The sequence below is a fragment of the Petromyzon marinus genome, chromosome 61 (genome assembly GCF_048934315.1).
Source record: "Petromyzon marinus isolate PM22_M1 ecotype Great Lakes invasive population chromosome 61, UKy_Petmar_22M1.pri1.0, whole genome shotgun sequence".
Classification (NCBI taxonomy): domain Eukaryota; kingdom Metazoa; phylum Chordata; class Hyperoartia; order Petromyzontiformes; family Petromyzontidae; genus Petromyzon; species Petromyzon marinus.
The window spans coordinates 536,840-560,899 of record NC_133727.1 but is presented as its reverse complement, the minus strand read 5'-3'; the positions used below and the strand labels follow the sequence as shown (position 1 = coordinate 560,899).

The 24,060-nt window shown below is 52.8% G+C and overlaps 1 protein-coding gene across 2 annotated transcripts; it reads right to left on the bottom strand.

Annotated features, from left to right (window-relative positions):
• Nucleotides 1–2,937: 2,937 nt before the first annotated feature.
• Nucleotides 2,938–23,204, bottom strand: LOC116955690 (gamma-aminobutyric acid receptor subunit alpha-6-like). 2 transcript variants are annotated; one of them, XM_076053407.1, is made up of 10 exons: nt 22,792–23,204; nt 14,674–14,777; nt 14,196–14,323; nt 13,205–13,272; nt 12,567–12,787; nt 11,804–11,886; nt 9,112–9,255; nt 7,292–7,444; nt 6,021–6,427; nt 2,938–5,051 (listed from the first exon to the last, which is right to left on the bottom strand). In XM_076053407.1, exons 2-10 carry the CDS (start codon nt 14,727–14,729, stop codon nt 4,644–4,646), a joined length of 1,668 nt encoding a protein of 555 aa, XP_075909522.1. In that variant the 5' UTR covers nt 14,730–14,777; nt 22,792–23,204; the 3' UTR covers nt 2,938–4,643. The 2 variants fall into 2 exon arrangements, with proteins under 2 accessions (XP_075909522.1, XP_075909523.1); XM_076053408.1 differs by lacking the exon at nt 22,792–23,204 and adding an exon at nt 22,487–22,785.
• Nucleotides 23,205–24,060: the final 856 nt, after the last annotated feature.

The following is a 24,060-nucleotide window of genomic DNA, read 5'->3' as shown; positions in this document are numbered from 1 at the left end:
TGACACAAAGCTGTACACAGCCCAGTGACAGCTGTCTCTGTGTGACGCAAAGCTGTACACAGCACAGTGGCAGCTGTCTCTGTGTGACACAAAGCTGCACACAGCACAGTGAGACACCCTGGTGGCAGCTGTCTCTGTGTGACACAAAGCTGCACACAGCACAGTGAGACACCCTGGTGGCAGCTGTCTCTGTGTGACACAAAGCTGTACACAGCACAGTGAGACACCCTGGTGACAGCTGTCTCTGTGTGACACAAAGCTGCACACAGCACAGTGGGACACCCTGGTGGCAGCTGTCTCTGTGTGACACAAAGCTGTACACAGCACAGTGGCAGCTGCCTCTGTGTGACACAAAGCTGTACACAGCACAGTGGGACACCCTGGTGGCAGCTGTCTCTGTGTGACACAAAGCTGTACACAGCCCAGTGGCAGCTGTCTCTGTGTGACACAAAGCTGTACACAGCACAGTGGCAGCTGTCTCTGTGTGACACAAAGCTGTACACAGCCCAGTGACAGCTGTCTCTGTGTGACACAAAGCTGTACACAGCCCAGTGACAGCTGTCTCTGTGTGACACAAAGCTGCACACAGCACAGTGAGACACCCTGGTGGCAGCTGTCTCTGTGTGACACAAAGCTGTACACAGCACAGTGGGACACCCTGGTGGCAGCTGTCTCTGTGTGACACAAAGCTGTACACAGCACAGTGACAGCTGTCTCTGTGTGACACAAAGCTGCACACAGCACAGTGAGACACCCTGGTGGCAGCTGTCTCTGTGTGACACAAAGCTGCACACAGCACAGTGAGACACCCTGGTGACAGCTGTCTCTGTGTGACACAAAGCTGCACACAGCACAGTGGGACACCCCGGTGACAGCTGTCTCTGTGTGACACAAAGCTGTACACAGCACAGTGGCAGCTGCCTCTGTGTGACACAAAGCTGTACACAGCACAGTGGGACACCCTGGTGGCAGCTGTCTCTGTGTGACACAAAGCTGTACACAGCCCAGTGGCAGCTGTCTCTGTGTGACACAAAGCTGTACACAGCACAGTGGCAGCTGTCTCTGTGTGACACAAAGCTGTACACAAACCAGTGACAGCTGTCTCTGTGTGACACAAAGCTGTACACAGCCCAGTGACAGCTGTCTCTGTGTGACACAAAGCTGCACACAGCACAGTGAGACACCCTGGTGGCAGCTGTCTCTGTGTGACACAAAGCTGTACACAGCACAGTGGGACACCCTGGTGGCAGCTGTCTCTGTGTGACACAAAGCTGTACACAGCACAGTGACAGCTGTCTCTGTGTGACACAAAGCTGCACACAGCACAGTGAGACACCCTGGTGGCAGCTGTCTCTGTGTGACACAAAGCTGTACACAGCACAGTGAGACACCCTGGTGACAGCTGTCTCTGTGTGACACAAAGCTGCACACAGCACAGTGAGACACCCTGGTGGCAGCTGTCTCTGTGTGACACAAAGCTGTACACAGCACAGTGAGACACCCTGGTGACAGCTGTCTCTGTGTGACACAAAGCTGTACACAGCACAGTGGGACACCCTGGTGGCAGCTGTCTCTGTGTGACACAAAGCTGCACACAGCACAGTGGCAGCTGCCTCTGTGTGACACAAAGCTGTCCACAGCACAGTGGGACACCCTGGTGGCAGCTGTCTCTGTGTGACACAAAGCTGTACACAGCCCAGTGGCAGCTGTCTCTGTGTGACACAAAGCTGTACACAGCCCAGTGGCAGCTGTCTCTGTGTGACACAAAGCTGTACACAGCACAATGGCAGCTGTCTCTGTGTGACACAAAGCTGTACACAGCCCAGTGACAGCTGTCTCTGTGTGACACAAAGCTGTACACAGCCCAGTGACAGCTGTCTCTGTGTGACACAAAGCTGCACACAGCACAGTGAGACACCCTGGTGGCAGCTGTCTCTGTGTGACACAAAGCTGTACACAGCACAGTGGGACACCCTGGTGGCAGCTGTCTCTGTGTGACACAAAGCTGTACACAGCACAGTGACAGCTGTCTCTGTGTGACACAAAGCTGCACACAGCACAGTGGGACACCCTGGTGGCAGCTGTCTCTGTGTGACACAAAGCTGTACACAGCACAGTGAGACACCCTGGTGGCAGCTGTCTCTGTGTGACACAAAGCTGTACACAGCCCAGTGACAGCTGTCTCTGTGTGACACAAAGCTGTACACAGCACAGTGGGACATCCTGGTGGTAGCTGTCTCTGTGTGACACAAAGCTGCACACAGCGCAGTGGCAGCTGTCTCTGTGACACAAAGCTGTACACAGCACAGTGAAACACCCTGGTGGCAGCTGTCTCTGTGTGACACAAAGCTGTACACAGCCCAGTGGCAGCTGTCTCTGTGTGACACAAAGCTGTACACAGCACAGTGGCAGCTGTCTCTGTGTGACACAAAGCTGTACACAGCACAGTGAGACACCCTGGTGGCAGCTGTCTCTGTGTGACACAAAGCTGTACACAGCCCAGTGGCAGCTGTCTCTGTGTGACACAAAGCTGCACACAGCACAGTGGGACACCCTGGTGGCAGCTGTCTCTGTGTGACACAAAGCTGTACACAGCATCTGGCCTGCAAGTGAGCAAATAATTCTGCCAGGTAGCTTTGCTGTGCGATCACTGAAGCGTGACGCCGACACCACAGCGGTGGACTCTCATTGGAATGCCGTCACGCTATGAAGCACACAGCACTGCGACGGCGTCGCATCTCGTGCTTAATTCCACGCTGTAGTATTAACCGGGACGGCCGGCAGGTTTCCGCACCGCGGAACCCTCTGCGGCAAATGCGCCACCGCTGGCGAACGTCACCGCCCCAAAGCAAGCAAGCGAATTTTGTGGATTCCGTTTTGTACGTTTGCCGAAATATACATAAACATAAGCATCCCGCAGTGGGAGTGAGCACAGTACAATATCCCACGTACGATTTTAATATCTTCACGTAAATAGACTGTGAGCAAACAATGAGCCGTTGTGATTCAAAGTTGACGTTTGGGTTAGGCCACTGTGTGATCATCTGACCAAAATCTGCGCCTTCCTTCCGTCCCACCACCGACAAATACCATTTTTTTACCAGCACGGTCAGCGTAGTCTGCAAGGTAAATTATTTACAGGGTGAATATAAAAGACGATGTACATTCACTTGCCCACGGAAAGCCTCAGCCAGTCTCAAAGACCCCCCCCCACTCCCCGGTTTTTTCAGGAGGGTTCTGTCCTGGTTTCTGTAGTAGGTGGAGGGGGTGATGCTGCTGATGCTGCATGGCAGTGCGATGAGTTAAACTATCAAATCTATTTTTTTTACCAGGTAAGGCCCCACTGAAGCACTATAGAGCTCTTGTTTTTCAGTAGAGACCTGGCCATCGCAAATGATAGCTCAACGAAGTGGCCTTCTCATCACCATCATCATCGTGTGGAGATTTATAGCAGTAGCCATATAGCTGTAAAAACGCGTGGTGATATCCGATTATAAATGTGGCGGTGGGGGGGGGGGGGACCGTAGGACCCGGAGAAAAATCCGCGTGACCACGTGGACAGGTGAGGTAGTTAACATCTCGGCACTGTGGCCATATTGTTAACCTGTGTTCATATTGATATTCTGGCCAATATCAATATCAGTGATATATCAAAAACTGCCAACAAAAAACAAAGATATCAATCACAGGGCCCATCAGGGCAGCTACTGGGTGTGCAGGTGGTGAGACTGCACCGGGGGCCCACAGGCCGGAGTGGGGGCCCACAGGTAGTGTGGGGGCCCACGGGCAGTGTGGGGGCCCACGGGCAGTGTGGGGGCCCACGGGCAGTGTGGGGGCCCACGGGCAGTGTGGGGGCCCATGGGGCAGTGTAGGGGCCCACGGGCAGTGTGGGGGCCCACGGGCAGTGTGGGGGCCCACGGGGCAGTGTGGGGGCCCACGGGGCAGTGTGGGGGCCCACGGGCAGTGTGGGGGCCCACGGGCAGTGTGGGGGCCCACGGGGAGGTGTGGGGGCCCACGGGCAGTGTGGGGGCCCACGGGCAGTGTGGAGGTCCACGGGGCAGTGTGGGGGCCCACGGGCAGTGTGGGGGCCCATGGGCAGTGTGGGGGCCCACGGGGCAGTGTGGGGGTCCACGGGGCAATGTGGGGGCCCACGGGGCAGTGTAGGGGCCCACGGGCAGTGTGGGGGCCCACGGGGCAGTGTGGGGGCCCACAGGCAGTGTGGGGGCCCACGGGGCAGTGTGGGGGCCCACGGGCAGTGTGGGGGCCCACGGGGCAGTGTGGGGGCCCACGGGCAGTGTGGGGGCCCATGGGGAAGTGTGGGGGCCCACGGGCAGTGTGGGGGCCCACGGGGCAGTGTGGGGGCCCACGGGCAGTGTGGGGGCCCACGGGGCAGTGTGGGGGCCCACGGGGCAGTGTGGGGGCCCATGGGCAGTGTGGGGGCCCACGGGGCAGTGTGGGGGCCCACGGGCAGTGTGGGGGCCCTATTGCTAGGAACAGTGGGCGGGTGCATAATTGGGAACAGTCGAGGGAATTCATGGCACCCGAGCTCCAGGCCACACCACGCCAACAACCGCCGCCTCATCCAGCAGCGGATGGCTCGTGGCTCGATTGGAACGGGCGACGGACGGGGAACGCGGCGACCCTCACAGCTCGATCTTCTCCATCGTGTCCTTGGACAGATAGACGACCCAGTAGACCATGTTGAACACCGCAAATGACACGGGGAACAGTATCCGTGCGTATTTGTCGATTTTGCTCGTTCCGTCGTTGGGCGGCGGCGGCGGCGGCGGCGGTGGGGGAGCCGGCGTTTGTTGTTGCTGCTGCGGTGGTTGTTGTTGTTGCTGTTGCTGCTGCTGCTGCAGTGGCGGTGGTGGTGGCAGCAGCAAGGAGAAGGCCTTGAGGCACGGGGCCTGGCTGGGCGAGGGCGGCGCTGGGGTCCGGTTCGCCGCCGCCGCTTCGCCGCCGTGGTACCGGCGGGGGCTCGTGGCCTCCTCCCGGTACTGAGTCGCCACGTTCATCCTCTTCTTCAGCGTGCAGTTCTGGTCGGGGCTCTGTCGTGTGCGGAGTTTGTTGGGGGTGGAGGGGAGGGAGAGGGCAGTGAGGCAGAAGAGTTCATCACACGATCGCCATTTAGCTCGTTCGTTTGTTTACCCAGAAAAGCCTCGCTCGTTTTCAAGAGGGTCTGGGAAAGACACTGCTGCTGCTGCTGTTGCTGTGTGTGTGCGATCCCATTTGCGTACATTTTTCAGCATTGAGATGATTGGCCAATACCGGTTACACTGCGTTTTTTTTTCTTTTCTTTTATTGTTGTGCGAGATGCGTCGAGTGTGTAGTGATGGGTGGGACGCGTAGTGTGCAGGAAGGAGGATGGAGTTAAGCCACTTGGATGTTGGGAATGGCACGTAAGCACTAATTAATTGGCCGCTAACCGCTGAGTGTACAGAGGGTCGCAGAGCTCGGGCAATAGTTGGTTCCGCTGCTGCCTTGCAGCCGGATCATAAAACTAAACGATACTTTTACCTGGAAAGGCCCCGCTGAGCTCTGTAGCTCTTTTTCAGAAGCGACCTGGCTGCCACAAGCGACGGCTCAACGTAGTGGCGTATCACGTGGAAATGCGTAGCAGCAAAAGAAGTCGCGTCTTTAAACGCGCAACATTGGTTCTAAATGTGGGGTGGGGGGGGGGGGGGAACCGGAGGAAATGGAGAAAACTCCACGCGACCACGGGGAGAGAGAGACACACAAACTCTAAATATACAGCAGCAGGCATCAGGGTCTGGATCGAACCCACGACCTCCTGTATACCAGGCGAGGTAGTCAACATCTCCTAGCCACCGTGATGATGATGATGAGAGAGAGACACAAACTACAAATATACAGCAGCAGCAGCAGGCGTCGTCTGGGTCGGGATCAAACCCACGACCTCCTGCACACCAGGCGAGGTAGTCAACATCTCCTAGCCACCGTCGCGTCCCTCCCACCATGGTGCCTCTCTTGTGGAGGGGGGCGGGGGGGTGGCGTACCGAGAGCACCTCGTTGCGGGGGCAGGCAGCCAGCGCCGGCGGAGGGCTCCGGTCACGCTCCCGGGCCACGTCCGGGCCCGGCGATGGCTCCGGGCGACTCTCCGCCGCCGCCGCCGCCGCCGCCTCTCTGAGCGCCGCGTCCCTCCGCGCCGCCATCGCGGCGGCGGCGGCGGCCGCCATCTCGGCGGCGGCGGCGACGGCAGCGGCCATCCTCGCCGCCCTCTTGACGGCGCGCTCGGCGTGCACGTTGGTGAAGTAGTTGACGGCGGCGAACTCGACGAGCGCCGAGAAGACGAAGGCGAAGCACACAGCGATGAACCAGTCCATGGCGGTGGCGTAGGAGACCTTGGGCAGCGAGCCGCGCGCGCTGATGCTCTGCGTCGTCATGGTGAGCACCGTGGTGATACCTGGCGGTCGCGCCGACGAAACCGTCGTCGTCGTCACGGGCGAACGAGGAGCCACCTTCACGTCGCTCATCTACAGCTACTGCCGAAATAGTTGCTTGCTCGCTCACTCGCTCGCCGGCCCAACAATTGCTCAAGCTCTGCGGTCCTACGCATATCAAGGTGTGATTGGCCAATGGGAGGAAAACGGAGCACCCGGAGAAAAAAGCCCACGTGTGCGAGGGGGAAACGCTCTATTCCCATACAGACCTATCAGAATATTTATTTACACTGGAGAAATCCGATGAGCTGTGAAGCTCTTTTTCACAGATGTCCAGTCGGGGCAGGTCGGAACGTTACGACAACAAACAGTACAAAAATAACAACCGACACAACAGAGTCCACATTAATGCTGTGCCGCCTTCTCCTGGCAGAGCCCGAGTACGGCTTCTTCCTCGACGACCACCCACGAGGAGGGAGTTTTGCACGACATCTGTGTGTGTGTGTGCGGTGATCCACAACCCTCACTGCTGCTGCTTGTCGCCTCCACTGCGCTGGATGACTACAGGCAGCCACGTATGGCGTAGCCACCACTGCCACCGCCGCAATCACCACCGCCACTACCGCCACCGCCGCCATCACCACCGCCACCGCCACCACGACCGCCACCTCCAGCGCCACCACCACCGCCACCACCACCACCGCCACCACTGTCGTCCACCGCCACCACTGTCACCACCACCACCATTGCCACCACCACCATCGCCACCACCTCTGCCACCGCCACCACAACCGCCACCACCACCGCTACCACCACAACCGCCTGGCTAAAGCGACTGTGCCGCGGTGACGACGACGCCGTGTGGCCCGCGAGCCGGCTCAGCGTACCGAACACGGTCCGGGCCGGCACCGACTCCTTGTTGATCCAGAAGGAGACCTGCGAGAGGATGACGGTCAGGATGCACGGGATGTACGTCTGGATTATGAAGTAGCCCATCTTGCGCTTGAGGTGGAAGTACACGGTCATGACCACGTAGTCGCCTGCGGGGAGGTGCGGTCACGCGAGCATCACGTGGCCGTCACGCAGCCGTCACGTGATCGTCACGCGATCGTCACGCGGCTGTCACGCGGCCGTCACGTGATCGTCACGCGGCCGTCACGTGATCGTCACGCGATCGTCACGCGGCCGTCACGTGATCGTCACGCGATCGTCACGTGATCGTCACGCGGCCGTCACGTGATCAATCAATCAAGTCTTTATTTCAAAGTGCTGTACAGGTAAAATAAAACATTGTTAAAACACTAAATCGCAAGAACAATAAAAGCAATTATATTATTGAGTCTTTCGGTAAAGTCGCGTAGATAAGTTGAAAGAAAACAACAAAAAACTATGACGTTTAGATCGCAACACAAGCGGTCGTCATCAGGAGAAAAAAGAGTGGGAAAGTTGCTGAGGCAGGCTGTTTTAAAAAAGGGTCATGACCCTTGGCCTACACCCATTTTAAACCTGCAGTCACGAAAGCTTTAAGTCAATAATAAAAGCATTATAATAAATTGCTAGCAAAGGCATATTAAACATATAACACTATTAAAGAATCTGAAGTAAAAGCAACTTTAAAAAGTAAGTTTTTAGATTTCTCCAGGCAGGCTGTTCCACAGGCGAGGCCCACGCACACTGAAGGCCGGCTTCTCCGTGAGTTTTGGTCCTGGCCCTTGGGACGATTAAAAGACCGGAACCGGATGATCTGAGGCATCTTGTTGGTTCATATCGACAAAGCACCGAAGACAATGTATACCGGTACCAAACCATTCAACTATTTTAAAGCCAATAAAATACTTTTAAGTCGATTCCACGAGCGACTGCCAGCCAGTGCGAGGACCGTAGAATAGGCGTTACCTGGGTGCACTTTCTGGTTTCCGTAAGCACACGTGCTGCTGCATTGCGAATAAGTTGTAGGTTACATATTTGACTTTTTGCGGAAGACCCGAAAAGAGAGCGTTGCAGCAGTGAAGTCTGCTGGTAATAAAAGCGTGCATCAGTCTCTCAGTGGTAAACCGAGAGAGGAAAGGCTGTACCGTAGTTATATTTCTAAGATGATAAAATGCCCAAAGTTCAAATCCGGATCATGTGGTCGTCACGCGGCCATCACGCGGTCATCACGTGTTTGTCACGTGTTCGTCACGCGGTCGTCACGCGGCCGTCACGCAGTCGTCACGTGCTCGTCACGCGGTCGTCACGCGGTCGTCACGTGTTCGTCACGCGTTCGTCACGCGGCAGTCACGCGGCAGTCACGCGGCCGTCACGTGGCCGTCACGCAGTCGTCACGCGTTCGTCACGCGTTCGTCACGCAATTGGCACGCGATTGTTGTGTTGGTGGTATTGGTTGTGGTGACGGTACCCGTGTTGATGATGTTGGTGATGGTGTTGGTAGTTGTGTGGGTGGTGTTGGTGGCGGTGGCCATATCGGTGGTCATGTTGGTAGTTGTGTGGGTGGTGTTGGTGGCGGTGGCCATATCGGTGGTCGTGTTGGTGGTTGTGTGGGTGGTGTTGGTGGCCATATCGGTGGTCGTGTTGGTAGTTGTGTGGGTGGTGTTGGTGGCGGTGGTCATATCGGTGGTCGTGTTGGTGGTTGTGTGGGTGGTGTTGGTGGCGGTGGCCATATCGGTAGTCGTGTTGGTAGTTGTGTGGGTGGTGTTGGTGGCGCTACCCGTGTTGGTCTTGATAAGCTCGCTGGCGGCCGTGTGTCTCTTCAGGTCGTACTGCAGCAGGCTGGACGACTCGCGAGGGATCTCCACCGACTTGTTGGCGCCCTTGGTCCAGCTGTAGAGGACCTCGCTGTTGGGGTAGGCATCTGCGGGCACCACGCCGCACCAATCGCTCTCAATATAAACTCACTGTGACACCGAGTGGTCGTAGTAGTGGCGGTAATAGTGGCGGTAGTAGTGGTAGTAGTAGTGGTAGTAGTAGTAGAAGTAGTAGTAATAGTAGTAGTAGTGGTAGTAGTGGTAGTAGTAGTGGTAGTAGTAGTGGTAGTAGTAGTGGTAGTAGGGCTTTCGCGACTAGTAATATCCCTAATGGAGAGGTTGTTTAGGGTGAGATCGCGTGAGTACAGGGTGTTTGAAAAAGATGGACCCGATTTGAAATCGCGATATCTCTGCAAACACGAACCGCCCATGAATTAAACGCTTACGACTTGAAAGGGCGGGGCATAGCGAGGGCGGGGCATAGAGAGCGCGGGGCATAGAGAGGGCGGGGCATAGAGAGGGCAAGGCATAGATAGGGCGGGGCATAGAGTTTCAAATGATTACCGCTAGATGCCTCTCCCAGCGCACAAACAGCCCCTAGCCTCAGTCATTCGCAAGATGGTTACCCCGCAACACAAGGGGCGTTTTGCGTTCTGCGGTTCAGCAAGACTGAATCCGCGATTGCGGTGCAGCGTGCATTTCAACGGCGTCGTGGCATTGATCCGCCATACGTCGTTGGTACTGACAATTTGAGGAAACAGGCTGTTTATGTAAGGGGAAGAGCACAGGGCGACCATACACCTCAGAGGAAAACGTGAGAAGAGAGGCGTTCGGGACAAATTAAACTATCGTCTCGATGTTGTCCGTACAGCAGGTGGAGGGCACATAGAGCATTTATAAAATGGTTAGTAAAACTTGATAACTCATTAAACCGTTTGTAACTTTTTGTGTAATTGTAACAAGTTGCCATCGTGAAATATACTGCTTAGAAATTGGGTCCATCTTTTTCATACACCCTGTATATGGAGGCGTCGTTGAACATCCCTGCCAACTCGACAGAGGAAAACTCAGCGAGGGTTTGTCGCATTAACATAACGTGCCGTCATTCGACGATGCCGGTTGTTGTAATTACCGCGAAACTTCACGATACTCTAATTGTGAATGTTGTGGTGGCTTTACTCTCCAACGCACAACCGGTTAGTGCTGGACTAGTAATGATTTGGCACATTCTACTTACGTGACAAACCTTACTCATTGGCTGTGTCGGGTGATGATGGGTTTAACGACATTTATATTCACACGATCTAACCCCAAAACACCTCTGTTATGGATAAACTAAAACTATTAACTCTTTTTTTATTTACCAGGTAAGGCCCACTGCGCGACTGTGTAGCTCTTTTTCATCATCACGTGGAAATGTTTATAGCGGGCAAACGCTATGATGTAGATTCTAAATGTGCAGGGGAAAACCCGGAGGACCCGGAGAAAAATCCACGTGACCACAGGGAGAGAGAGACACACAGAAAACTCCAAATATGCAACAGGCGTCTGGGTCAGGATCGAACCCACGACCTTCTGTATACCAGGCGAGGTAGTGCTGTTAGCGAGCACCTATGAAGGCTGGCACGGCACACAAGGGGGTGGGTAGCCAGCACCACGCTCACACTCTCTGCAGAACAGGAGGGAAGAACATACACACTCGACACAGTCAGGGATTGAACCCAGACTAGAGGCCGCCCGAAATTCGATTTCGGTTTTGGCTTCGGCGCCGAAAGTTGGCAAATGGCCTCTTTCGGCAAACTTTCGGTTTCGGCCGAAATTATTTTTTTTACTTTAGGTTGTGGTTTCGGTTTCGGCCGAAACTGATATTGACTTTCGGTCATTCGTCAACCGAAGATCTATTTTTAGAATATAACGCTCGTGCTACGTCTATCACTCTGCCTATCGGCCGGTCAGTCGGCGCTAGGCAATCCTATGCGATAGGCGGCAAACACACACACATGTCAGCAGCAGCAGCAGCTTGGGAGCAAGGTTACAGTCGCAACCATGCAGGCTACTAATGTAGATACGACCGGTCAACAGACGGCAGCCCGTCTGGCTGAATGCGGAAAAACTGTTGTTTCTTCACTACAACATTCGTTTGTTATTACTAAGTAAGTAACACCTTGATATTTTGCGACTCTTACTGCAGGCTCTGAATGATTAGTTCTAGATTTCTTTTTAATTAAAGTAGCATTGCATCATGACATATTTCATAAATCTTGTGTTCGGTAACTTCGGTTATATGCTTTTCTGTTTCGGTTTCGGCAAAAAGTGGAGTTAAACTTTCAGCTTTGGTTTCGGCCGAAAGTGGAGTTAAACTTTCGGTTCCGGCTTCGGTTTCGACCAAAAGTAAATTTTTTACTTTCGGTCTGGTTTTGGTTTTGGCCGAAACCAGAAATTCAGTTTCGATCAGCCTCTAACCCAGACCCTTCTTGACTTGAGGCATGAGCGCAGCTGCCACTGCGCTGCCGGCGCCACCATCGTTGTGGTCACGCCGATTGTTATCGCGATCACAGACCATTATTGCGATCACGCCGATCGTTGTCGTGATCATGCCGATCGTCGTCACGATCACAGACCGTTGTCGCCGATCCATGGCCGCAGGGGACTCACAGCTTCCGAACTTGAGCGGGCAGGCGTGTCCGTCCATGGGGAAGTCCATGAGGCGCATCGGGCACTCGGCGTTGATCGTCAGCCTGGGGGGGCGGGGTGGTGGAGGGTGGTGGAGGGTGGTCGAGGCTGGTAACAAACGAACGGTGGAGGAGGAGGAGCTTCGCGGCCTTCAGCAGATCGCCCCGCGGCTGCTTCGTCCACTTTCCCACAACTAGTTTTGTTTTTTACTTGGTAAGGCCCACTGAGCTACTGTAAAGCTATTTTTTCATAAGTGACCTGGCCATCGCAAATGATGGCTCAATGGAGTGGTTTTAATCGTCATTGCGTGGAAATTTACAGAGGCCAAAATACTCGATAAACGTGTGATGTCGATTCTAAATGTGGAGAGAAAAACCGGAGGACCCGGAGAAAAATCCACGTGACCATGGGGAGACAAGAGAGACACGCAAACTCCAAATATACAGCAGGCGTCAGGGTCCGGATCGAATCTACGACCTCCTGTATACCAGGTGAGGTCATTAACATCTCACCACGGTGGCGAGAAAGAGTGAGGAACGGAAATGGGAAGAGAAAGACTGGGAGATGGGGGCAAAGGATGGGAAATGAATGGAGGATCGGCCGTCCATCCCACCGTCTGTGCGTCCGTCCGTCTGGCAGTCGGATCGCCCGACCGTTCGTCCGTCCGTCTGACAGTCCGTTTGTCTGTCTGTCCGAACGCCCAACCCTCCCCTGCCTTACCCGGCCCGCCTGCCCGCCGGCTCACCGCATGGTGTAGAGGATCGTTCCGTTCTGCATGATGCGCAGCAGCTTGTTGGGGGCCGTCATGTTGTGCGCGATGGACGTCTTGCCGTTGCGGAAGTACGTGTCGGGCGTCCAGATGCGGTTGACCATGAGGTTGTTGAGCCGCAGGATCTCGATGGGGCCCTTGAACTCCAGCCGCTTGTCCACCCACGTTTGGCGGAAGAACACGTCCATGGTGTAGTCCTGAAGCGCACACCAGAGAGAAGGGGACGAGCGATCGATGATGATGACTATGATGAGGATAATGATATTGATTTGGATGATGATAACTATGATGATGAGAATGATGAGGATGATGATGATTTGATTGATGAGAATGATGATGACGATGATGTGCATGATGATGACACAGGGGATGCATTCTGCACGGAGGCCGTGCGGAGTGAACCCGTACAAGCGGGGGCGGGGTGGGATTTCAGTAAACGCGCGCCCCCCATTGTCTCAACTGCCACAACGGGAAATGGAATCCCAGCCAAGCGAACGCACGACGACCTCCACTATTGCGAGGACAGTGCTTCCAATGCCTGCCCCCCCCCCCCCTCTCTGTGTTGCTGGCGAGCGCGAGAGCGCAATGAGGCCTGCGCGAGGCTGCCTAGTTACCATTTTAACGTCGGACACCGGCCCAAAGCTCGTCACGTAGATGTCGGTCTTGACCTCCATGACGGGGCCTGTGAGGAGACATCAGAGGCTGGTGGGGAGGGAGGGAGGGTCCACTCAGGGCCCCGGACAGAGCCATGGGGTCCACTCGGGGTCCAGTCGGGGTCCAGTCGGGGCCCCGGACAGAGCCACGGGGTCGGGTGGCGGCGGGTTTAACGACACATTTATATATCTACGCGATCTAACCCAACCACCCCCCCCCCCCCCCATGATGGATGATATTGGTCGCTCGAGGCTACCACGTGTTAACGTGACGTAGTTCAGTTTGCTGCCCAGCAGGGGGCGACCCCTGCTGCTGCGGTGTTCCGAGCGGTGGTGGTGACGCTGCTGCTGCTGCTGTGCGTGGCTGTCATCAATCCGTGTGTGTTTATTAACGTTGTGATTTTTTGTGTTAACCATTGAGAACCAAAGGCTGCGGTAAAGGTGAAGAACCACTCACAATAACTGTTTTTGGGTTAAACACGGCCAAGTCGTCAGGGATTTGTCACAAAAGCAAGACCCCAATTAGTTAATTATTCAGTGATGACGTCGTCCTGCTGCTGCTCTATTTAAGCAGGTGGAGGGCTTCACTCTTCTGGCAAATCGCCCGATGATGCTGGATGTAATTACTAGCGAAATGTTGTGGATTTACTTTCCAACACACCGGTGGGCTGAAGAAGTAACTAATTGACACGTTTTGTTTACGTGACAAATCCCTTATAATTGGCTGCGTCGGGTAGGGTGGAGGGTTACGACAACATTTACACTTCAAGATCGAACCCACAAACCTTGACTATGAATCCTATTGAAGCCTCCTGCGTGTTGAGAACCACCGCCCAAAAGGGGACGCGCTGTGCCCATCCTTTTCCTCGCCTCTCATTTCCCGCTCCGTTTCCCTTCGCGTGCCACCCGGGACCCCCCTCCCCCCGGCGGTATCTGTGCCGCCCCCGGTCACCTCCGAATCCCGGCCGTAGGCGGTTGTCGTATCCGTGCAGCAACCCGTCCAGAATCTTGGTGATGTTCTCCGGGTAGATGCGCTCCTCGGTCGGTTTCCCTTCGGCCCGCTGGACCCCGCCGCACACACTACGGAGGGGGGCACAGCGGCAAAGTGAACGCGGACACTCGCTGTGACCCCGCGCTCGCCGTGACCCCACGCTGCCGTGACCCCGCGCTGCTGTGACCCCACGCTCGCCGTGACCCCGCGCTGCCGTGACCCCGCGCTGCCGTGACCCCGCGCTCATTGTGACCCCGCGCTGCCCGAACAGTCTGTTAGAGGCCATACGCGGCGGCCGGGCCTGGTGCTGGCCACCCACCCCCTCGTGTTCCACAGTGCCGGCCTTCACATGTGCAGCTACTCGCTAACGGCACTCGCCCCAACAATCTGTTAAGGCGACACAGAGGGGGGGTGGGGGGGGAGGGTCTTTGTCACTTACCACAAAGCCATCCAGGTGAGCACCAATGGGCGTGCGTGGATCATGGTGCTGGCCATGCCATGCTAGACACCGTTCAGCCGCGCCTGCCGTGCCATATCCATCACCTGCAGAGAGATTCAGAATCAGAGCATTGAGACTGGAAGAGGAATCCGATGAGCTATGCAGCTCTTTGTTTCACAGATGTTCCAGTAGGGGCACGGGGTCAGAAAGTTACAACTACAGACATATTACTCACAAACACAAAAGGAGTGCAAAGTGAAAGAAAGGTAAACAAAGCACTTTCAAAAATACACAAATAAAACTAAACTAGTTTTTATCTTACCAGATAAAGGCCACCGAGGTATTAACTTATTTTTCAGAAGCGACCTGGCCACAAATGATAGCTCAACCAAGTGGGCTTATTGTGTGGAAAATCATAGCAGGAGCCAAATACTTTAAACGCGCGACGTTGATTCTAAATGTGGAGGGGAAAAACCGGAGGACCCGGAGAAAAAATCCACGCGACCACGGGGACAGAAACACGCAAACTCCAAATCTACAGCAGGCGTCAGTCGGGGGCTGAACTCACGACCTCATGTAGACCAGGCGAGAGCGTCAACATCTCGCCAAGGAGAGAAAGAGACACGCAAACTCCAAATATACAGCAGGCGTCAGAGTCGGGATTGAACTTACGACCTCCTGTAGACCAGGCGAGAAAGTTAACATCTTGCCAAGGAGAGAAAGAGACATGCAAACTCCAAATATACAGCAGGCTTCAGGATTGGGATTGAACTCACGACCTCCTGTAGACCAGGCGAGGTAGTTAACATCTCACCACGGAGAGATAGAGACACGCAAACTCCAAATATACAGCAGCAGGCGTCAGGGTTGGGATTGAACCCACAACCTCTTGTATACCAGGCGAGGTAGTTAACATCTCCTAGCCACCGTGGCGAGATGTTAACCCGTCTCTTGTGATGGGTTATCGCTGCACTGCGAGCCCGGTCAGCCGAGTTGGATTCCCGCCCACGGCCAACATCGGTGGCGAATATTTGACGCGTTTCTGGGCCTTCCCCTGAGTCTAATCAGCCTCGAATGAGTACCTGGTGCGGTGTCCCTGAGAACACCCGACGAGACTCCGAACACACAGTCGGGGTCGTCAGTCAGGGGTCGTCAGGGGTCGTCAAGGCCGGGATCGAACCCCAGCAGCGGTACAAACCGCACACAGCGCACTGAATCAGCGAGCACCTATTCTTTGGGTCTTTCGATAAAGTCACTTAGATAAGTTCAAAGAAAATAACAAAAGACTACGACGTTTCGATCGCAACACAAGCGGGCGTCATCAGGAAAAGCCTTTCCTGATGGCGACCGCCAACTTTGCTGGAACCCTGGGTCTGGAGGTCTCTCTCTAGACTGCTGGGTTCCTGGGTTCAATCCCTGGATGTCTCTGCTTGAAGGAAGGGGCACCACGGTGGCTAGGAGATGTTAACTACCTCGCTTGGTATACAGGAGGTCATGGGTTCAATCCCGACCCTGATGCCTGCTGTATATTTGAAGTTTGCGTGCTCTCCCCGTTGTCAAAGGATGTTTTCTCCAGGTCCCCCGGTTTTTCCGTCCACATTTAGAATCAAAACGAGTGTAGAATATTTGGCTGCTATAAATGTACACACGGTATGCCACTGGGTTGAGCTGTAATTTGTGACGGCCAGGTCGTTTCTGAAAAAGCGCTACATAGCTCCGTGGGCTTTACCTGGTAAAATAAAAATAGTTTAGTTTATAATGGCCGTGTCAGAGCCACTGACCTGAGATCCTCTCAGGGGGTTCGTAGTGGCCGTGTTCAGGACACTGAGCCGGCACTGATGATATCTGGGTTCACGCCCTGGGTCTGGGTGTCTGTCTTGCTCGAATGATAATGGCGCTTGTGAGCAAATGAATGCTTGGTAATCTTCTGTTGGTTCCGGCTGCTGATGTAGATGCAGAGCAACGGCTACAATTTCACATTCTGGAGGTCAAGCCTAGGTGCTCCCCTCGGAGAGCACGTCCCCCAGGAGATGGAGTAATTGATTGTTTATTGCATCCACCAGATGGTGAATGGATGATTTCATCCATCTGCTGGGTGGATTGTTGCATCGGATGATGGGTGGACCATTGCACCAAATGATGGATGGAACTTTGCACCAGATGGTAGGTGAATCATTGCACCAGATGATGAATGGATCATTGCACCAGATAATTGGTGGATCATTGTACCAGATCATGGGTGGATTATTGTAGCAGAGAATGGGTGGATCATTGCACCAAATTATGGGTGGATTATTATGATGAATGGATCATTGCACCAGATAATTGGTGGATCATTGCACCATATCATGGGTGGATTATTGCACCAGATGATGGTTGGATTAGTTCACCAGATGATGGTTGGATCATTGCACCAGATGATGGATGGATTATTGCATCAGATGATGGTTGGATCATTGCACCAGATGATGGATGGATCATTGCACCAGATGATGGGTGGATAATTGCGCCAGATGATGGTTGGATCATTTCACCAGATGATTGTTTGATCATTGCACCAGATGATGGATGGATCATTGCATCAGATGATGGATGGATCATTGCACCAGATGATGGGTGGATCATTGCATCAGATGATGGATGGATCATTGCACCAGATGATGGATGGATTATTGCATCAGATGATGGATGGATCATTGCACCAGATGATGGGTGGATAATTGCGCCAGATGATGGTTGGATCATTTCACCAGATGATTGTTTGATCATTGCACCAGATGATGGATGGATCATTGCACCAGATGATGGGTGGATAATTGCGCCAGATGATGGTTGGATAATTTCACCAGATGATTGTTTGATCATTGCACCAGATGATGGATGGATCATTGCATCAGATGATGGATGGATTATTGCATCAGATGATGGATGGATCATTGCACCAGATGATGGGTGGATAATTGCGCCAGATGATGGTTGGATTAGTTCACCAGATGACGGTTGGATTATTGCACCAGATGATAGTTCATAGTTCATAGTTAGTTCATAGTTCATTTATTTGGTATAGCCCTGTGAGCCATTCGGCTCTTGAATCGGGTGCAACCGCAACAAACAAAAAAACATAAACAAGAAAACATCTTAAAGTGATTATGTGACTGTGCAAACAGAAAATACAGGAAAAAAATATCAAAATGTTCCTGAAATAGCACCGTACACCAACGCTGTGTGCAAAAACCCCAGTGGGATGCAAGTCAAATAACAACAACAACAACAACCACAAGACAACTAAGATTAAGGCCATCAGTCTAACTCCGTACTACAATAAACAAAAACATGGCCAAAAAAAACTTTTCGAAATCACCAAAATAAAAGCCATAAATCCAATGTAACAGTGATCATAGGGACTGTGACCGAATTTTTAACAATAAATTACATAAATAAATTATAACACCAAAATCTAGAGCCATATTTTAGGCCACTGAATAGCAGTGGCAGCTAGGGTTGTACAACTCCTCTAGAGCAGTTTTGAGTGAAGATCTCATAGGTAGTGATTCAAGTTGCAGTTTATTGGCAATAGCATTCCAGACCCTGGGGGCATCAATAGCAAAGGCCCTTCCTCCAGTTTTTGTACGGCAATAGGGAATGTGAAGCTGGTAAATGAGCGAAGACCTGAGGTCAAATTTGTTCTTTGAAACAGAGAGGAGATCCAGTAGGTAGTCTGCGGAATTTTTTGTAAGTACATCGTGAATAAATAAGATCTGGTGCACAAGCCGTCGAACATTAAGAGATGTTAAGTTTGACCCAATGTAGAGATCACAGTGGTGAGTCCTATATGGGCAGTTCAATGCAAATCTTAAGGCCGAGTGATAGATGGAATCAAGCTTCTTCAGTACAGTACTTGGGGCTGATTTATACACGATGTCACAGTAGTCAAGTAGAGGCAGTATGGTAGCTTTTATCAATTCCAAACGGAACATTGGGGGGAAGCAGTGCTTGTGTCGAAACAAAAAAAAATGTTTTTGTCTTTTTACCAATATAATCAATGTGATCTTCAAAACTAAGTTTTGAATCCAGGATGACCCCAAGATACTTATAGATCTTGACTTGCTCTATTTGATAATTATTCAAGGAATGTCATTGGGGAAAAATAACTTCTTGCTTTAGTCCCGGAGAGAAGCATAGCACCTTGGTTTTGGAGGTATTCAGGACTAGTTTAAGAGAAACTAGCTGATGTTGTAGTTTGTTGAAATCACCCTGGAGCTTAGCAATCACGTCATCCGGAGAGTGGCCAGCAGTCATCAGTATCGTGTCATCTGCAAAAATATTTACCCTGGAATGATCCAGTTCAGTGCCCAAGTCATTGACATAAAGAGAGAACAAGAGGGGGCCGAGGATGGAACCCTGTGGAACCCCTTTTGTTATCTTAACACTGTTTGGATGGATCATTGCACCAGATGATGGATGGATCATTGCACCAGATGATGGGTGAATAATTGCGCCAGATGATGGTTGGATCATTTCACCATATGATTGTTTGATCATTGCACCAGATGATGGATGGATCATTGCATCAGATGATGGATGGATCATTGCACCAGATGATGGGTGGATCATTGCACCAGATGATGGGTGGATAAATGCGCCAGATGATGGTTGTATTAGTTCACCAGATGATGGTTGGATCATTGCACCAGATGATGGATGGATCATTGCACCAGATGATGGATGGATCATTGCACCAGATGATGGTTGAATCATTGCACCAGATGATGGGTGGATCATTGCACCAGATGATGGGTGGATAATTGCGCCAGATGATGGTTGGATTAGTTCACCAGATGATCGTTGGATCATTGCACCAGATGATGAATGGATCATTGCACCAGATGATGGGTGGATAATTGCACCAGATGATGGTTGGATCATTTCACCAGATGATTGTTTGATCATTGCACCAGATGATGGATGGATCATTGCACCAGATGATGGATGGATCATTGCATCAGATGATGGATGGATCATTGCACCAGATGATGGTTGGATTAGTGCATCAGATGATGGGTAGATTATTGCACCAGATGATGGATGGATCATTGCACCAGATGATGGTTGGATTAGTGCATCAGATGATGGGTAGATTATTGCACCAGATGATGGGTGGATCATTGCATTTGCGATGGCTTTGGGAGGCCATCAGTGAATTTATAATGGCTCATGTTGATAATGATATTCCCTATATGTTCTACATATTGTATATAGTAGTTGTGTGTAAAGTACATCACGCAATATGCTACATGTGTGTATGTGTGTGTGCATGGAGCGGTGATGCAATGGTTAGCACACTGCTGCGATCCTGGCGATTGAGTTTGATTCACAATCACGGCCAACATCAGTGACGAATTTCCGAACCGGCCCCTGGGCCTCCCCTAGGTAGTCTCGGCCTTAAATGAGTAACCTGGTGCGGTGCGTAAATATCACCACTGGGGGAGACAAAGGCGGCCGGGCGTGGTGCTGGCCACCCACCCCCTCGTGTGCCACAGTGCCGGTAGCCTACATAGGTGCTGCTCGCTAACAGCACTTGCCCCCCAACAGTTTGGTACAGCTACACAGGGGATCTTTGTTGTTGTTGTTGTGTAACTGTGCTCAGGAATGTATCTATATATAATAGGGGTGTGTGTCGTATCATGAGAAACTTTTTCGCCAGTATCAAAGTATGACAAATAAGAAGAGGTGTTACCCTTTCTGGCCATGAAGCAGGCGTTAAGATGTTCAAATACCAAATATCAACTTTTTGCAAGGATTCAAGTTTACTGCATTAGCCACACACGGTGGGCATGCAAACAAGCATGCTCTGATGATTAAATGATAGATGCATCGTGTTGTGTGTTGACTGCCATCGTTGCTCACTTGCAGAACGTGGCCGAAAACTCTGTGCAGGCCTCACAGGGAAAGCGTTGTCTATGTACGGATGTACGCGTGTGTTTACATGCGTATACGTGTCTGTGTGTGACGGGGGAGCGGTGGTGATGTGGTTAGCGTGCTGCGCTACGAACCCGGCGGCCAGAGTTCGATTCCCGTTTAAAGGCCAACACCTGTGATGATTCGGTCGTGGGCTTTCCCTAGGTCGACTCAGCCTCAAACGAGTACCTGGTGCGGTGGGAAGACAAAGGTGGCCGGGCGTGGTGCTGGCCACCCACTCCCTCGTGTGCCGTGCCGGCCTTCATAGGCGCTGCTCGCTGACAGCACTTGCCCCTACAGTCTGTTAAGGCTATACGGGGGATTTTTGGTTTTTTTATCATTGTGTGTGTTGAGTGCTGATTGGCTCAGCAATCAATCGCCCTTGCCCATGACTTCGAGCAGATCCCCGCAAGGCTCCAATTAATTAATTAACTAATTAACTAATTATGCCTTCCCTGACCACGGGGTGATTAACGACCACTCACCACGCATTGACAGCTGCTGATGGTGCTTGTGGTGATGGTGCTGGTGGTGATGGTGTTGGTGGTGCTGGTGGTGATGGTGCTGGTGGTGATGGTGCTGGTGGTGATGGTGCTAGTGGTTGTGATGATGAGGGTGTTGATGTGACGGTGGTGATGTGAGGGGTGATGATTCTGGTGGTTGCAGTGGTGTTGATTGCATTGATGATGCCGATGGGTGTGGTGGTTGTGATTGTAGTGGTGGTGGTTTTGATGTATTCGTGATGCTGGTGGTTGCGGTGGTGGTGGTGTTGGTGGTGGTGGTAATGATAGTGTGGGGAGCGGTGGCGCAATGATTAGCGCACTGCCGTTACAAAGCCGGCCACCCGAGTTCGATTCCCGCTCACGACCAATAACAGTGGCGAATATTTAAAGCGGTCCTGGGCCTCCCCTAGGTGAACTCAGCCTCAAATTAGTTAGCGAGGAGCACCTATGAAGGCCGGAACGCGTACACGAGGGGGTGACTGGCCAGCACCACGCCCGACCGCCTTTGTCTCCCTACTGGCAATGTTTACACGCCGCACCAGGAACTCATTTGAAGCCGAGTCGACCTAGGGGAGGCCCGGGACCGGTTATTGGTCGTGAGCAGGAATTGAACTGGGGTCGCCACGTTCGTAGCGCGGTGCGCTAACCATTGCGCCACCGCTCCACTCTGCATATCGTAACACTCCACCACATATACTGTGACACACACACAGATATATAATGTTATATATAATTATATAAACCACACATTTGTATTCACATAAGTGCGCGCGTGGGTTGTATCTGTCAAGGCAAGGCCGCCAACAATAGCACAGCGATAGCACAAGCAGCAGCGTCAGTAGCGGTATCATCATCAGCAGCAGCAACAACAATCATCGTAATCAGCAGCAGTAGGATCAACAGCATCATCAGTCGCGATGTCATAAAGCAATCATTGTCATCAGCTGCGGAATCATCATCAGCGTCAAAATCGATCATCATCAGCAGCAACTTCGTAACTAGCATCAACAGCAGTAGCAGCATCATCATCAGCAGTAGTAACAACAAGATGAGTAGCAGCAGCATCATCAGCAGCAGCATCAGCAGCAGCGTCACTCCGTATCAAATCTATCAAAAGCGACACGTCCACAATCATCATCATCAGCAGTATCGTAATCAGCATCTTTAACGCATCGCAACATCGCATCACATCAACACACAAAGATCCCCCGGGTAGCCTTCAACGGACTGTTGGGGCAAGTGCCGTTAGCGAGCAGCACCTGTGCAGAGCGGTAGGTGTGGTCAATACCACGCCCGGCCGTCTTTGTCTCCCCGGCGCTGACGATGTTTTGCACAGCGCGTTAGGCACTCACTCGTTTAAGGCTGAGTCGACCCTAGGGAGGCACAGCCCAAGGACCCGCTCCAGTGATGAGATGTTCGCTGTAACCGTTCGTGAGCGTGAATCGAACTCGGCTCGCCCGGGTTTCGCTGCGCGGTGCGCTAAGCGCTGCGCCACCGCTCCTCGCCACATATCAAAAACACGCGCACTCGCTCGCTAAGACGACGGTTCGCGACTCGCACCGGGCGTGCGTAAGCGTGCTGCTGATGATGATGATGCCACTGCTGATGATGATGACGACAATGCTACCTTACACGTGTGCATTCAAATCACTCTTACCGGACTGATGCTGCTGATGCTACTGTTGCTCCTGCTGATGCTGCTACTGCTATTGTTGCTCCTGCTGATGCTACTGCTGCTGCTGATGCTATTGTTGCTACTGCTGATGCTACTGTTGCTACTGTTGATGCTACTGTTGCTGCTGCTACTGCTGCTGCTACTGTTGCTGCTGCTGCTACTGTTGCTGCTGCTCCTGCTGATGCTACTGCTGTTACTGTTGCTGCTGCTGCTCCTACTGATGCTGCTGCTGCTACTGCTGCTGATCCTACTGCTACTGCTGCTGTTTATGGTGAACGGCGTCGTCGAGGGGCTGAATGGATGCAGATTTTGCTGCGCGCTCGGAGCGCGAATGCGAGTGGGTGACGCTTATTGGCGATGGTGCGTGAGTGTGTGTGTGTTGGTGTGTGCGTGTGAGAGTCAGTGTGTGTGTGAGAGTCGGTGTGTGTGCGTGTGTGAGAGTCGGTGTGTGTGAGAGTCGGTGTGTGTGTGTGTGAGAGTCGGTGTGTGTGTGAGGGTCGGTGTGTGTGTAAATCGGTGTGTGTGTGTAAATCGGTGTGTGTGTCGGTGTGTGTGTTAGTTGGTGTGTGAGTCGGTGTGTGTGTGTTAGTCGGTGTGTGTATGTGTGTGAGTCGGTGTGTGTGTGTGTGTTAGTCGGTGTGTGTGTGTTAGTCGGTGTGTGTGTGTGAGTCGGTGTGTGTTAGTCAGTGTGTGTGTGTGAGTCGGTGTGTGTGTGTGAGTCGGTGTGTGTGTGTGTTAGAACATCTTCGCCGATTAGAAACATTTAGGCTAGCCTGCCTACGATCCATCCTGGGTTTAACCAGGTTGGATTGTGTGAGGAGCTCACAAATTCTTGAAAGATCTGGGCAGGGTCCCATCGGTGAGTTCCTCCGGCAGGCAAGGCTGCGTTGGCTGGGTCATGTAGCCCGCATGCCCAGCCACCGCATGCCGAAACAGCTTTTGTTCGGCCGGATCGAGGGGGCTAAACGGGCGCGGCACGGGCTAGAGAAGAGATGGAGTGATGTGGTACAGGAGGACGTGGAGCTGAGTGGACTTGCCGATGACTGGTATCAGCGGTGTCAAGATCGGCCTCTGTGGAGGAGGCTCGTGAAGGACGCTATTGGGCAGTTGGAGGCAGTCGCCCTCCAACAACAACGGAGGGCGGAGGAGCGACGCTCACAACAACGAGCGGAGCGCCGGGTGGCTAAAGCATAGCAGGTTGGCACAGTAGGGGGCACAAGTGGTGCACCAGCCAGTCATCTCAGTCGACCC

What these genes read in the sequence shown, in the direction of transcription:
- LOC116955690 (XM_076053407.1), bottom strand. Translation starts at nt 14,729, where the DNA reads ATGGCCAGCACCATGATCCACGCACGCCCATTGGTGCTCACCTGGATG. An exon ending in CGGTGTCCGACGTTAAAATG is followed by an intron (nt 12,788 to 13,204) that starts GTAACTAGGCAG and finishes TGTGCGCTTCAG; the next exon opens with GACTACACCATGGACGTGTT. An exon ending in GCCGGCCCGGACCGTGTTCG is followed by an intron (nt 6,428 to 7,291) that starts GTACGCTGAGCC and finishes CGCGACCGCCAG; the next exon opens with GTATCACCACGGTGCTCACC.